This window comes from Chlorocebus sabaeus, chromosome 1, assembly GCF_047675955.1.
Source record: "Chlorocebus sabaeus isolate Y175 chromosome 1, mChlSab1.0.hap1, whole genome shotgun sequence".
Taxonomy (NCBI): domain Eukaryota; kingdom Metazoa; phylum Chordata; class Mammalia; order Primates; family Cercopithecidae; genus Chlorocebus; species Chlorocebus sabaeus.
The window spans coordinates 57,838,139-57,854,271 of NC_132904.1; the positions used below are offsets into that span (position 1 = coordinate 57,838,139).

The following is a 16,133-nucleotide window of genomic DNA, read 5'->3' on the forward strand; positions in this document are numbered from 1 at the left end:
TTTCATATCTGCCAGGTTTTGATACCAAGTTTATACTGGCTTATAAAATGAACTTAAATATTGTCTATATTTTAAAATATACTTCAGTGAGTTATATAGCAGGGAAATTATTTTATTTTACTTTTTGCAATCTAACCAAAATAAGCATGCTTTCAGAGAATTCTTTCACAGATTTAAAATTGCTTACATGATTATTATCCTATTTATATCTCCTACCTATCCTTGAGTCAATTTCTATGAATCATATTTTTCTATCAAAATACCTATTTTTATGGAAATCAGGGAGGAGGAACTCAGGCAGAGCTTGGCTGATAACTTTAGCTGAGGATACAGAGACAACAGTTCAGAAGGGAAGAAAGGTGCTACCATTCGCAGGCCAGAGTAACAGAGAAAAGAGGCTGCACTAAGAAAAAACTCCAGACATCTCCAGAGGGTCCACCTAGAATATTTAGCCAAATATTGATGCATGCAAATGTGTGAGGAAGCTATCTGAGGCTGGGGAAAGAGCAATCCAAAATGATTAGGAGGCACAGTACCTGACCTTCACATAGGGCCAAGAATAGTGCTTGTTGCCATAGTACTGGATTAGCCCTTGATTGAGTACTGCTCCACTGCTATTTTTAATTTGATAGTTATTGTTCTGGTTAGCCAACACTTATATCCTTAAGGAGCTGAGGAGTGGTTAATTCCCATCTCTCCTGGACATCTAGAAACATTTATAAAATCAAATGAGTGTTTCATAAAAGCACACCCCTCCCACAAGGATCCCAAATCTAGCTTTGTTGCTAATCCTTCCTAAAACAAATGAAGCACGGAGGAGTTAATCCAAATACATTAGTTATATGTGGACTGCTTACTCCATTGGAAATAATAAAAGTAAATAAAGCAGTGTTATTACTGAGGTCATAAAATCCATTTAGTGAAAACTAATATTACTGAGCAATTTTAGTATATCAAACATTCAAATATATTTATGACTTCCTTAAATCAGAGAAATGGTGTTTCTTCAACACTTCTAAAAAGAAATTTTTCAATTCAACGTTAAGTATTTTTGCAGTTCTACTGTCAAATATATTTCACTGGACATAAAAGAGAAAACATGTAACAGTTTATCTAGATCCTACTTCACTTCTGCCTTCTTTTCAGTTCACTTGTAGTCTTCAATTTTGCTCCTATTCCAAAGCAGAAGCGTATTTTCTGCTTCCAGGATGAAGTGTTCTCATTTGTACTCATATGTGAGTTGGATTGCAATTTCTAGTTAGTGTTTTTCTTCCTCACGAGACTGAGAAATCCTCAAAGATAGAGATCATAATTAGTGTCTCATATTTGCATTTCTACCCTTCAGAACCATGCTCAGCCAGTAGTATATACCGATCTGTACTAAATGAGTGAACAGAAGGCTGACGACAATGCCAAGCACTTAATGGTTCCCTGTCATGAGCCTCTTCATTCCGCCTCAATGGGTGAACATTTTCGTGGAAACCACTAAGCATCTGAAAAGTGGAACTGCATTTCCAGGCTGTCTAAATACCCAGAGTGATTACTTTCCCAAGAACATTTCCCCTAATTGAAAATATAAACATTATGGTTTGTTTTCCCAGATCTCTGATTTTGATAGGGACAAACATAATTGTAGCAACTGTAGAAGGTTTAGAATCTCATTCAAATACAGAATAAGGTCTACAAGAAAAGGCTTATAACAATTAAATTTCCAGATACAATGGAAGGCTAAAACCACATACACTGTCTATGTATTTGTGGCCACATAATAAGATAAAACACAAATGATAATAAGAACGTTATGATGATTAAGTTCCTCAACACAAATTTGAGACTAGAGATAAAGTCCTATTACATATAATTTTCTGGTGTTACTGATAAAGATAGCTGACGGATAAAACAGAAGACAGTATCATCTTGTAATGGGGAAATCAGGACATCTTTCAGTTTACAATCTCATACCAGATAGGAGTCAATGAGTTGCTGCCTGTGAGGTAGTTGAAGGATTCAGGTGAGGGCATGATTAAACCGGGGAATGGAACACTGAGAATGTTTTCACCTCAAGTTATATCCTGACAACTGTCACTAGAAAGCAGCCATTATGAAGGAAGTATGCCCCAATATTCTGACAAAGCTGAGCTTAACTCTGGATTTGATACCAAACAACACTATAGACTTTTTTTAAAAAAAAAAAAAAAAGCATACATATCTGTTCCATTCAAGATTCATTGTGAGATTTCTTAATTCAAAACAACTGTCAAGTTAAGCGATCATATGCTAACTGTAAGGAAGCTGATGGTCAAAATAATTAAGAATCGTCAGTACCCAGCAAAGAACAACACAGCAAATACCCAGGATGTCCTCATGTCCTACCCATGTATCTTTTCCATGGAGGAAGTATGAAGTGGGAGTTATAAAAAGATATTAACATATTGGATGAAACTAGATCTTGTGTGGGCTTCATCTTTAAGTAATCTATACGCTAATTTTTAATGTATTTCTGCTTCTCATTACATATTTTTCTATAATATGCATGCTTATTAGAGAGTGAACACTCCTCATTTATAAATTTTTCCTAAGACTTTAGGCTGAGAACTGAGCTCCTTAGATTGATATCAAAAAAGAGAGATCTGAGCTTTTATGCTATGGCTTACCTGGCACAGGTAACTTCCAGGCAGTATAACCTAGTGGGTAAAACTTTAGGCTCTAGAGGTCAGTTAATCAGATTAAAGTTATTATTCTACCAAATTTCTATTCCTGTAATTTTGGTCAAGTTACTTAATTTCTTTAGGCTTCAGTTTTCTCACCTGTAATGTGGCTATAAGAATGATATCTACTTCATAGAGTTGTTAAGAAGACCAAATGAGGTAAATTATCTTGCAGGTATCAGCAGTGATACCTGCTGAGAGGAATCAGTCAAAGATATTAGTTATTTCTATGACTATTATTAGAACCAGAAAGGTAACTTAGAGAACAGATATGTAAAAATTATTTTAACTTCTCTCAACCTCTAATTTTTAAATTTGAAGAATACTTGGCTAACAGACTAAAAGCATAATTTTCACTAATAGTCAATTCTTTATTCTAATTATACCAACTACTTTTTTCACTGTACAGCCTCTTTATAGCAATGTTTCAATGTGAATTTAGACTTTAAATGTATTAAGAAATAAAATATATTAATATTGTAATCTATAGATTGAATTGATCTGTACTAAATGAGTGAACAGAAGGCTTAGGGCAATGCCAAGTACAAAGTGGTTCCCTGTCATAAGCCTCTTCATCCTCCTCAATGGGTGAACATTTTCTTGAATACCAGTAAGCATCTGAAAACTGGAACTGCATTTCCAGGCTGTCTAAATGCCCAGAGTGATTATTTTCCCAAGAACATTTCCTCCTAATTGAAAATATAAAAACGGTTTCTTTTTCCAGATCTCTGATATAATCTCTATATTATACAACAAAGCCCCACAAAACCTCTATTTTATTCAATACTTTAGTATCTTTTTTTAAAAAAAACAGACAGGGTCTTGCTCTGTTGCCCAGAGAGTGCAGCAGCACAATCATGACTCGCTGCAGCCTCGAACTCCTGGGCTCAAGGCATCCTCCTTCCACCATAGCCTCCAATGTTTTAGTATCTTCTTAAAACTTGTATTGCACGTTTCCTCCATGTTATAAACAAGCATGGGATGGCACTCCCTTAGTTAGATTATGCCATATGACAAAAAAGATTGTGTTGCTATGGTATATAAGAACTGCATTAGCAGATTGGAGAGAGAGACTCTCTCTTGCTGCCTTTGAAGAAATAAACTGCCATATTGTGAAAGGATCTGTGAGAGGAGCACATGGCAAAGAATTGTGGGAGGTCCCTAGGAGCTGGTGGCAAGGAATTGTGAGAGGTCCCTAGGAACTGACAGCAGCTCCATTGCTGAAAACCAGCAAGTCCTATAACCACATGATAATGAATATATGATAAATTATTCATATATATAATAAATGAATAAACTTTGAGGCTTAATTAGATGTAAATAAAATTTCAATCTTTAAGTAATAAAATTTATCAATATATAACTTGTGATACCTCCTTTACTGTTGTTTAGAAAAATTTTCCAAATCTCAATTATGTCAAAACACAAATAGATCTTCTTCTAAACTTTTTATTGTTTCTATTTTTTACATTTAAAAAGTTAATCTGGCTGGGCGCGGTGGCTCACACCTGTAATCCCAGCACTTTAGGAGGCTGAGGCAGGCGGATCACGAGCCTGACCGACAAGATGAAACCCCGTCTCTACTAAAAATACAGAAATTAGCCAGGTGTCGTGGCACACGTCTGTAATTCCAGCTACTCAGGAGACAGGCAGGAGAACTGCTTGAACCCAGGAGGTGGAGGTTGCAGACAGCCGAGATCACACCACTACACTCCAGCCTGGGTGACAGAGCAAAACTCCATCCCCCCCCCCCAAAAAAAAGCACGTTAATCCACAATTTTGCAAGATGAAGAGTTCTATGGATGGTTGGTGGTGATGGCAGCACAATCATGTGAATGTACTCAATGCCACTAAACTTGTGCACTTAAAAATGGCTAAGATAGTAAATTTTGTTGTATTTTACCACATTTTAAAAAAAGTTTAAATCCTGCCTAAAAAAAGTTAATCCACCTGGAACTCATTTTGGTGTATAATGACCAAAATCATTAGGACTTTTTTCCAAAGTGGTTAGCCAACTAAATCAGCATCAGTGATTGAATTACTTTTCCCACCAATTTGAATGCTTATATATACTTGGATATACTTCTGCTCTTTTCAACTGTACATAATGTGCAGTATCTGATTATATGGGGATTTCCAGTTAAAAGCATAAGCAGCATCTAGCCTAAATCCACAGACCCTGGAGTCCAAGTTCCAGGGAGCAGGTTCAAGGAAGGAAACATAAAGCACCAATCCTTGAGCTTTTGGTGACATCTAGTGGACTGTTATCATACGGTAACTTCTGTTACAGTGTCACAAACCACGTTTTCCTCCACTCAGCCACTTAATCAACTAGGGCAATTTTAAATACAAAAAAAAAAAATGCAAGCCTTAGGTATGTTTAGGATGGCTCTCTCCCTCCAGCCTTTCTCTTCGGTCCATCTCTCAGGTGCCAAACTGCAGCTCAGATAATCACTCCCATCTTCAGAAGTTTCAATAGTTTCCATGTAAATTAGCAGAGATGGGATATAAAATCAACAAGATGAGGACACTCCTAAAATTAATTACAAATAGAAACACATGAACCTAGCTGTATTTAAAGCGGACAACATACACATACTAAAGAGGGGTTTCCCTGTTTCATGGAAAATCTTGAAATTTCACAACCTCTGGAAGGCCTTCTCCTAATCAGAATTGGTTTGCTTAGCACATTGCTCACACCTATTTGATAACATTCCTTGCTCTGTTTTGCATTTTAGGTAGTTTATGCAGAAAAATGCTACCCACACTAAACTCTGAGTGCCTGACGGATAAAGAGTGTCTGATTCATCTCAGATTCAATCAACCCTGATGCCTTTAAAAGCGACTTTCTCTGTGAACTTGGCTCTGAGACTTTAAAGGGGGTATCAGTAGTTATTCCCGGGGCATTAATCCAGCCAATCCTTGTCTTTTTGCCAATCCTTGTCTTTTTCCCAACTTCTTCATTTTATCTGTTTTTTTTTTTTTCTTACTAGCTTGACCTTGAACTGATCTCATATCATTTGCCTCTCTTATTTGTTAATTCACATTTTATGTTTCTCATTTTTCCTCTCCTGCAAATCAACCCCAAGATATGCTCTCTTAAATTAGTGTCTGTTACTAATTCCTCTGCATTCCTTCACCTTTATTTATATAGCACAAACTCCCAGCAAAAACTTCTTTGATGTGAAAAGAGAATAGCTATAAGAAAATCAGTCTCCATTCATTGAGGGTTACTATGTGCTACATGCTTTTTATATATTATCTCATTTAATTTTCATGGAAATTTAGCTCTTATACGTCCTTCACATCTTAGTTCAATTATCACTTAAGGATGCTTTCTCTGGGTGTCCTATACTATAGTGGTCCCCAACCTTTTTGGCAGTTTTGTGGAAGACAACTTTTCCACGGACCAGGGAGTCGGGGAAGATGGTTTTATGATGATTCAAGCACATTACATTTATTGTGCACTTTATTTCTACTATTATTACATTGTAATAAATAATGAATTAATTATACAACTCACCATAGTGTAGAATCAGTGGAGGCCCTGAGCTGCTTTTCCTGCAACAAGATGGTACCAACTGGAGGTGATGGGAGATAGTGACAGATCATCAACTATTAGACTCCCATAAGGAGCATGCAACCTAGGTCCCTCACATTTGCAGTTCACAATAGGGCTCATGCTCCTATGAGAATCTAATGCTGCTGCTGATCTCAAAGGAGGTGGAGCTCAGGCAGTAATGCAAGTGATGGGAGCGGCTGTAAACACAGATGAAACTTTGCCAGCTCATCTTCCACTCAGCTCCTGCTGTGCAGCCAAGTTCCTGGCCCAGGGGTTGGGGACCCCTGTTATATTATACCAAGCTTTTAAAAATATGTCTCATAGTGCTATGTATCTCTCTTTCACAGTACTTGTCATGGTTAAAATGTTGCTTTTTGTACGATAATTTTACCAGTCTATCTTACCTTTTGAACATTGTTCCATGTGAGAATTAATAATGTCTACTTTGGCTCTCCATTGCTTAGCTAAGAGACAATTAATTAATTTATCCAAAACTAATCCACAGTAGATTGGCACCTTGGAAAGGATTGGCCTTCTGCAAATTTCACTGAAAACTGGCTTTAGACAATTTTTAATGCAATCAATCATGGTTAGCTGCACAGCTTGGGCCACAGTTACCCCTGCAGCTATAATGTTAGCACATTACCAATCATGAATGCTGATGTAGCAAGTCCTGACTAGTTTGCTGCCATACAGCTTCAATTGCAAGACTTTGACTCCAGCCCTTTACCATCTTAGATAAAAGTATTATGCACAAAAAAAATGTGTTCTTCTCAGCCCCATTTATATTCTACTATCTCTCCCTTCTCCAGCTGTTGACTGCAAGGTTCAGTGACCCATTCTTAACCTGTCTAAGGCAGACTGATGTTATTATCAAGTCCTCAACTCCTGCAAATCCACAACCGTGAGCACTGAAGTGACAGGGTTATAGCTATTTCTGCCATGACATATTGCTATTATATCCTAACCCCTAATTATTCCAGGGTAGGGGCTGGAATCTCCTATATTATGCAACTCAAAAGCCCCACAGCCCAAATGTGGGAGTTCCTCTCTCAAAGCTGATGTCCAATCCTGCTAAATCTGTGTATTCCCATAGAATGCATCTGGGCAACTAGCAACTACTACTCCACTGTCTCTGTGAATCGTCCTTAATGAATATTAATCTGGCAAACAAGTATGATTGCATTCTTGTCCCTATTTTATAGATAAGGGAAAAAATCAAAGAGCAACATGATCAAGATCATTCACTAACTGTGATCTTGGTGCTGCTTTGCTGTTTGCCTTAGTTGGCGTGATATTAGCACAGTGTTTGCCATTTGGTGGGTACTACATAAATAAAAATTAGATTCAATGAATAAATGGATAGATGGACAACCAATCTCATGAGGGGAGCATTCTTGCTCCTATTTTATAGGTAAGGGGAAAAAAAAACCACAAAGGGTAATTAAGAAACCTGACCAAGATCACAGTTAGTGAATGGTGGACACAGGATTTAAATTAAGGTCTACGAGATTACATATCACTTATTCTAAATTACTACACTCTTCAAATCAGAGATTTCTTTAGGTGCCTCAAAGCCTGAGTCAACTGTAAATAACAATAAAAATAGCTACATTTTTAAAAAATCTAGGCACTGCACTAGGCACTTTATTTCTGGGGCAAAATTGAGTCTAAGACAATTATGCCAGAGAGCAATAATTCTAAACCCTACTAGATAAGAAGGAATCAAGCCTCTACAATAACATCAATCTGCCTTACTTTAGACTGGTTAGGAATGGGGCACTGAGCCCATGGCGGAAGTTCTGGTCCCCTCAACTGAAGAGGTGAAGAAGGGAAGAGGCAGCAGAAAATTAATGGGGACTATAAAGAGCCAAATATATTTTCAAGATTTCAAGCTGGATGAGTGCAGCTTGAGTAAATACAATTAAAACTCTCAAGTGTAATTTTTCTTAAGACTTTTGAGTACAGAAGCAATTTTACGAGGAATATAAATGATAAATTCCAAAGGAAAGTCTGTGCTACTGCTTTGTAGAATGCTGTAATACTACCACTTAATGAGCCCCATTGCATTCCAGGCATTGTGCTGGGTGCTGTATATGAGTCACCTTATTTAAAACTTCCACAAATATTATGAAACTGTATTATCCCCACACATGAAAAAAAAGGAAGGTCCAAAGTTTTAAGAAAGTTGTCCAAGTTACATGAATAACAGAATGAGAGCTTATGTATATGACCAAAAGATTATCTCTCTACTATAACAAGCAGCCTTCAAACCTGAGAAAGCTTTACTATTTCTTCCTAAAGTTTTCTCTAAAACTTTCATAATAGGTCCTCATATTTTTTATTCCCCTTGAGCAATTCAATAAATATGATAGTGAGATACATTCAACAAGGACATAATTGCTACGTAGTTCCTCTAATTTTCTGTGCTTGATATTTTTATTCAATATCACTAACAAAATATTTATCAAAATCATTTTAAAATCATTCTTAGATGTGCCACACTGTAAGAGTAATTAGCTTCAGAATAAACTTCACCACAAATAGAACATGTAGGTTCTGAAAGAAATTTCCACGAGCATTGGATATCATGTGTGCACAGCAACAGCAATATAGCCTCATTTTGCTTGGTGAGTTCTTAAACACATTCTAAAGAGGAAAACATTGATGAGAACATAGTAACTATCCCCAGAGAGAACATTTATATGGAGGAAAAGAAGGAAAGTTATATCACTTTTAAAATAAAGGCTAAAAGGGAGTGGGCATGGAAACCACATAAAGGTTGAAAATGTTAGAGGCCCCAGTTAGGAGGAACACTAGCAGAAAAGCGTTCTCTATCTCACTTGGCCTGAGGTAAGGGGAAAAAGGAAACTATTGCCCTATGGTAAAAAAAAAAAAAAAAAAAAAAAAAAAAAATTCTACCTCTAGCACTCCAAGATAGTCCCAGGAGCCACAGTAGGATTCAGGTTGTGATCAGAAACAGAAGATGTTCAGGCTTCACCTTGTGGGGGATTCAGTAATGCTGTCAGTTGCCACGTGGACAATTTGAATGCTCCTGAAACCATTTTGGAAGGGAATATGGAGGAGATGGGGTTTCAGGAGTAATCGGAGAAAAGTACATGATAGAAAATATAAAGGTTTTTCACTGAGATACAAATTCTTTACATTTTACTCAGTGGGTGAGTTCTGGAAAACATGTGATAAGCTCTCTCTCTCTCTCTCTCATCACTATGAAAGTGATTATAAAGAGTTCTCAATTGACAAGACCTCTGGCATATTTTCCTACAAAGATAGCTCTAATAAATTAATTTTCAGTAAATACTGAGACTGTTGTATTATGAGAGCTCTACAACCTTTGTATGCTATAATCTCTTAAATTAACTCATTGAACTCCAGTGAATCTTTATTTTCCTAATGTTAATACTTTTTATTAATAGTTTCAATATTCAGGAGATTACTCCTCAGAAACAGCTTATTTGTTGATTGGAAAATGTTTTTCATGGCTATTACACTTCAAAACAGACGACAGAGGGAAAAATTGCACCTTCCTCTAAAATCTGGTTCTCAGGTATTGCAGGTTCTACCCTTGAGATTATGGTAAACAAGCTGTGGGCACAGTCCAGGATAGAAAGATTTTTAAAACTCATTAAAATAGAATAAGGCATCATCCATATTGATGAAAGAACAAAGCCAGGAGAAATAATGATTGCCAAGGGTGTTGCAGCTGAGTTTCAGCATATTAATAACAAACATTTTTCAGTAGTTACATCCTGGGTGGTATGCTAAGCTCTATTTTTTAATATTAAAATTTGTATCATAAAATATTTTGAACTTACGGATTAAGAGATGCCAATGTACAGACCACAGAAATTTAAGATGTTAAACTTGTCAGTTTTGCTTAAGAGCCATCACTTTTAAAGACGTAAAACATTCAGCTAAAGTCCACTCCTCATCCCATCTTTTTCCTTTCCTCTTAACTCTAAATATCCTGACTTTTCATGCTATCATTCAAATTCTATTTTGTTTTTTACTATACCTATATTTATGCAATTTGCCTTTTCCACCAAATATTAATAATTTGATATTTACCCACAATGATACATGTAGACCTGGCTGATTCATATTGGCTTCTACCCTGAGCTTCATCATAAGAGTAAATCTCAGTTGATCCACTCCAGGTAGACTATTTTTTGTTGTAAACATTCAAAGGGTGCCTTACTGACCAATCTTGTGCATATCTCCTTGTGAACATGTGCAAATTTCTCTAAGTCCATTCCTTGAAATGGAATTTCTGGGTCGTAAAGTATGCACCCTCCAAGTTTACTAGGCATTACTAAAAGTATTTCCAAAATGATTGTATCAATTTACACATCTATCAAAAATATAAGTCCTTTGTCCATTTTTTTCTTGGTATTTTTTTCTTCTTACTGATTTTTAAGCATTCTTTTGGAAGTCATTTCAATGTAAATATATTCTTCCAATTTATGGCTTGAAATTTCACTTTATTAATCGTCACTTTTATAATTAAAATACCTTAATAATAATGTGGAAAACATTATCAATACATTTTTTCTTCTAAGTTTGTGCTTTTTGTCTTAAAATGGAATTCTCGACCCCAAGGTGGTGAACACATTTCTTCATCTTCTTCTAAGTGTTTAAAAATTTCCTCTTCACATTTAAATCTTCAAACCATCTGGAATGTATTTTTGTATATGCTGTTATGGAATCTCAGTTTATCTTTTAACAGATAGTCTTTTTTTTTTTTTTTTAGAAGTTCATTTTGCCACCAATGACTTTTTAAAAATTACCTCTGTTGTATAATGTGACAGAAGTGGACTTGTTTCTAAGATCACAGTTTTGGTCTATTGGTCTATCCTTGTTTGCTGATACCATACCATTAAATTGCTAGAGCTTTGTAATAAGTCTTGGTATCTGTAGGATGAGTCCTTCCTAACAACTGTTCATCTGAATTGATTTGGCTTTTCTTGTTCTTTATTCCACCATGCAAATTTGAGGATTAGCTATCTCTCCCAGTAGTGTCTCTTTTCTAAATACTTGTTTCTTAATAATTTGTTGGTGGTGAAATGAAGCTATTGATATTTTTTGTGGTTGGTTTACCAAATCTTTTATTATTCCATCATTGATCAACACAAATAAACAGTGTTATTAGGCAAGAGGGGAGGTGAGCTGTGTGAAAGAAATCGTGAAGTGACTTCATTTAAAGTTGTATTGTTTTTCCAAATTAATTTGATGAGGTTGAGAATAGTTATAATAAAGTCTTCCCAACCATGAGCATATCAATCTCTTATAGTTCTTCTTTTATGTCCTTTAGTAAAGATTAGTAATTTTTTCATAAAGATCTTATTTTTGCTAGATTAATTCCTGGATCATGTTTTAGCTATTTCTTGCATTTGATCTTCTGAGCCACTAGTGTGTCCTCTCCTTTAATGCACCTACTTTATTATTTTGTCAAAAAAATCATGTTTTTAAAAGTTGTGTATGTGAGTGTGTTGCATTCAGATCCCTTTAAGTACTTTTTGTTGTTGTTCTCTTATCTGTTTCCTCCAGCAATTATTACACTGAACATGGGTCATACTCCTTAACCCGATCCTTCTTTCTCTTGTTGCTACAGTCCCTTGACTGTACAATTAACTTTCTCACAGATAAATTGGGGAATCCACAGGTGCTGAATGGAAAAGATGTTTAAGAGGAAACTTACGTTCCTCCTGACACACCTTGGAGAAAGACTCTAATCTTTTTCGGTTGAAGCCCTTCTCCCTACCTTAGAACTAGGAGACAACCCATCCAACCCCTCGCCTTTTGTGGACAGGAAAACCAGCCCCTTCATGCCAGTTTGAGATCCTCTGAGATTGAAACGCCAAGCTCTTTCAGGGATTCTCTGACCTTTGCTCCCGAGCTCTGAAGCTGCTCACTTTTGATTCCTCCACCCCTAAGGGAAGAAGCTCAATTCTCTCCACAGGACTCAGTGGCTGGCTCTAGAGCCAAAGGCAAGTAGCTTGGAGTTAGGAATGGAAGCCATTATGGTCCCCAAATCCACCACTGGTTTATTTTCTACTTGTTTCTTAATAATTTGTTGGTGGTGAAAATGAATGCTATCAATTGAAGGATTTTGGGTTTGCTTGTTTTGTAGTTTTGTGGTTGGTTGGCCAAACCTTTTATATAGTATTCCACTGTTGTTCAAAACGTAAATAGTACTTTTGGGAGTGAGGGGACAGGTGATCCTGTAGATTCCCAAAGAAAAGGCAAAAAGGCAAAACATGGCCAACATTATCCATTTACTTTTCAGATTTACTGACTGAATATAATTTTCTTTACATAAACATTTGATCTAAATCACTTTTGTTGTTGTTGTTGCTGGTTGTTTGGTTTTTAATACTGGAAACAGAGATTCAGTTTGAAAGATACCCTGAAATCTTAAGAGTAGCATACACCAATCCCTCCCACTCTCCACCCAAAATCTAGTTGGTTTAAATGAGCAGAATGATCCATTTTTCCATTTTAGGTGAGCAGATGTTTATGAAAGATCTTAGGACTGTTTGCCTCATTTATCAGGAAAATTTACAAGGGAAGAAGCCATTAATCGAATTTCTACTTGTAAATATAAGAAGACTAGTACTCAGGTTCATATACTTTTAACATGACCTTGTTGAAAGAAACGTTAACAATTCCAAAACTAAATTAAACGAATTTTAAGTTTTTTTCTCCCAAAAGCATAAAAATGGAGACGATCTTAACAGGAAATTCTTAAAAGGTAAACACAACTCTTCCTTGTACTAGTCCTTGGGTAGTTACCATACAACAGGTTCTTCTTTTTGTTAGTTTCTTTGAAAAGGGATTTTTGGTCCCAAGTCTGTTCCTGCTTAGTATCTGCTCCGGCCTCCTCCTCTCTCCATGCGGCCTCCTAGACGGCCTCCGCCCCTAGGCACCCTGCAGCCCGATCGGCTGTAAGAATCACGCTGGGGAGGGCAGCCCCTTTCCATGGACAGAGACAGCCCACGATCTGGTCTGCCCACCCGGTCTCGGCCCCTCGAGTAGCGGTCGCTCCGGCCATAACTGCTGCTGTAACTGTCGCGGCCGCCGCTGTAGGCATCCGGTGAGCAGCCCCGGTACTCCTCGTAGCGGCCTCCTCCTCCGTAAGATGGCGGTGTCCCCCGTCCTGGGGCGCCGCCGCGCAGGTCTCCGTAGCTCTCAAAGGGCTCTCGGTAGGAACCTCTGCTGGGATGATCCCCGTAGTCACGGTCGCGACACCCGTAGCCGTCTCGGTCGCCGTAGCCTCTCAAGGGACAGTCGTCCCGGACACTGGAGTGGCCGTATTCGCGGTGGGTGTACTCTCTGGGCGAGGGGGCAAAACCCCGGGGTTCGCGGTAGTCTCGGCGCGAGTAGCTGTCTCTGGACGAGTAGCCCTCATCCCGCGGGCCCAGATAGGGGACGCGGCGCGGGGGCGGCGGCTCTCGGCGCGGTGGTCCTGAGTAGCCGTCTCGCCCCCGCACGGCCAGGGCCCTCCCGCGCATTCCACCGCCGCTGCTGCGAGCCGGACCCGACGGCGCGGCCCTCTTCGGGGGTGGGCCGGCCCTGCGCGGCGGCGGCGGCCCGCGCTTCATAGGCATCGGGGCCCTGGAGGGCCGCAGGTCGAAATCTCCCGCGTAGCCGCCGTCGTCATCGGGCCCGCCCCGGGAGGGGGAACGCCGCGGGCCGCCGCCACCCCCGCGGGTTCCGCGCAGGAACCTCGGGCGACCGCGGCTGTGAGGAGGCGGCGGGCCTCGCCGGCTGCTCTCGAACGCCGGTTTGGTGGCCTGGGCCACCTTGATGGCCTTACCATCCAGGGACTTGCCGTTCATGTCTCTGGCGGCGGCCTTGGCGTCTGCGGGGCTTTCGAAGGTGACGAACGCGAAGCCCCTCGACTTGTTGGTTTCTCGGTCTTTCATCAGGAGCACCTCGACGATGCGGCCATACTTGCCAAACTCGGCTTCGAGGGCTTTCTCGTCGGTTTCGAGGTTGAGGCCTCCAATGAACAGCTTCCCCGGGCGATCCGCTTCAACCATGTCTGCCGGTCGAACGGTCGTTCAGTGGCGGTGGGAGGCGATGAGGCGGCGCCAGTCGAGGCCTTGGAGCTCGCTCGTCTAGGGCGGCTCCTACCGGTCGGGCGGCGCGTAGTGGCTTAGTCCCCGGAACCGCTTGCCTTAGCCCGCTGCAGGGCGCGCCCCTACTGCCTGTGATTGGTCGGCTGTCTGCGGAGGGCAGATTCGCCGTCGGGAAAGTCGACAGTTCTGTGTCTCCTTTTTAGTCTTTAACTTCCTATTCACCTGACCCGGGCTTAACGGCTTTAATGGCCTCCTGAAAGCTCAGGGAAAAGCCGTTAGGTGGAAAAAATTTTTTTCTATTACTTTTAATGAGAACAGTTATAATGATCCCAAACCTAAGTTACCCAAACCATTTTCAAACAGAAAAAAATATTTAAATTTTAATTATTACTAAAATTATTAAGTTAAAAATCATTTTTCAATTATTGAAAAATAGAGTAATAACAGTTTACAAGTTTAAATTTTATCTTCTGATCTTTTAAAAATAATCAGCTTTTAGCCTTTTCGATCCTGTTTTGATTTTATTTGGTGCTATTGTCTTTATTCTTTCTACATTTATTGGATTTATTGTTTATATTATTCTCTTCTAATTTTTTAAATAAGGCACTTAGCACATTAAGAGTTTAAAAAATATTTCTTCTAATTGTTATATTTAAGGTTAAAACTTATTCTCTAGGCACCGGTTAATATCATGCCTTGAGCAGTTATATATGTTGTTTTCAGTGTTGTTCAGTTCCTAATATTTTCTCATTTTTATTATTTCCTTTTTGGACCATGTATTAAAGAAGTATGTTTGTAAATTTTCAAACATATGTACCTGTTGGTTATTATATAATATGCTCAGTACGATATCCATTGTTTTTCATTGAGACTTGCTTTGTGACCTAATATGGTGTAATTAATGTTCCATATATACTGAGCAGAAAGTGTATTCTCTAAATGTTTGACAAAGTTCTCTCATATTTTGTGGTATTTAAATCTTCCCTTTTCTTATTTTTTATTTGATAGAATTGGCAAACACTAGCACTGTCTTAAAATTTACCATAATTGTGGATTTGTAAATTTCTCTGTTTTTATGTCTGGTTTTTGCTTCATGTAATTTAAAGTTATATTTTGAGATATATAAAAAATGAGAATTGCTACGTATTCTGGTGAATACCTTTTTTATGTAATGATCCTCATTATTCGTAAAAATCTTTTTTCCTTAGTCCATTTTGTGTGACGCTTATATCTTTCAGTACTTTTGCGATTTCTTCCTAAATCTTTGCTATCAGCCATGCCTTTCCCTCTTCCTTTTTTCCATCTTTCATGCCTTTTCTTGTAAGTGATTTGTCTTTGTTTCTTTTCCCTCTACTATGGAAGAAGTTATGCCTTCTATTTCTACTTTTTTGAATGACTGCCCTTAATGTTTTTATTGAATGCTAACTTAAAAATGCTGTCTATAAATTTACTTATAAAATCAAGTTTTATAAATAAATTTACTTATAAAGTTTTAAATTTATTTATAAAATAAATTTACTTATAAAGTTTTAAATTTATTTATAAAATAAATTTACTTATAAAGTTAATTTACTTTATAAGTAAATACTTTATAAGTTACTGCTTGATTAACTTTTACATATTTGTATATCCATGTAACCATGACCCACATTAAAATCTATAACATTTCCATCACTCCAGATGGTTCACTTGTGCCACTTATTAATCAAACCTGAGATATGCTCTCCTGGCACAATAAGACAAGATATCCACACCGAGGTG

At 38.2% G+C, this 16,133-nt stretch overlaps 1 protein-coding gene across 1 annotated transcript; it reads right to left on the reverse strand.

Moving 5' to 3' along the window:
* Positions 1-12,302: 12,302 nt before the first annotated feature.
* RBMXL2 (RBMX like 2) lies at positions 12,303-14,456 on the reverse strand. Its single transcript, XM_008008210.3, has one exon. It carries the CDS (start codon positions 14,331-14,333, stop codon positions 13,152-13,154), a length of 1,182 nt encoding a protein of 393 aa, XP_008006401.1. The 5' UTR covers positions 14,334-14,456; the 3' UTR covers positions 12,303-13,151.
* Positions 14,457-16,133: the final 1,677 nt, after the last annotated feature.

What these genes read in the sequence shown, in the direction of transcription:
- RBMXL2 (XM_008008210.3), bottom strand. Translation starts at nt 14,333, where the DNA reads ATGGTTGAAGCGGATCGCCCGGGGAAGCTGTTCATTGGAGGCCTCAAC.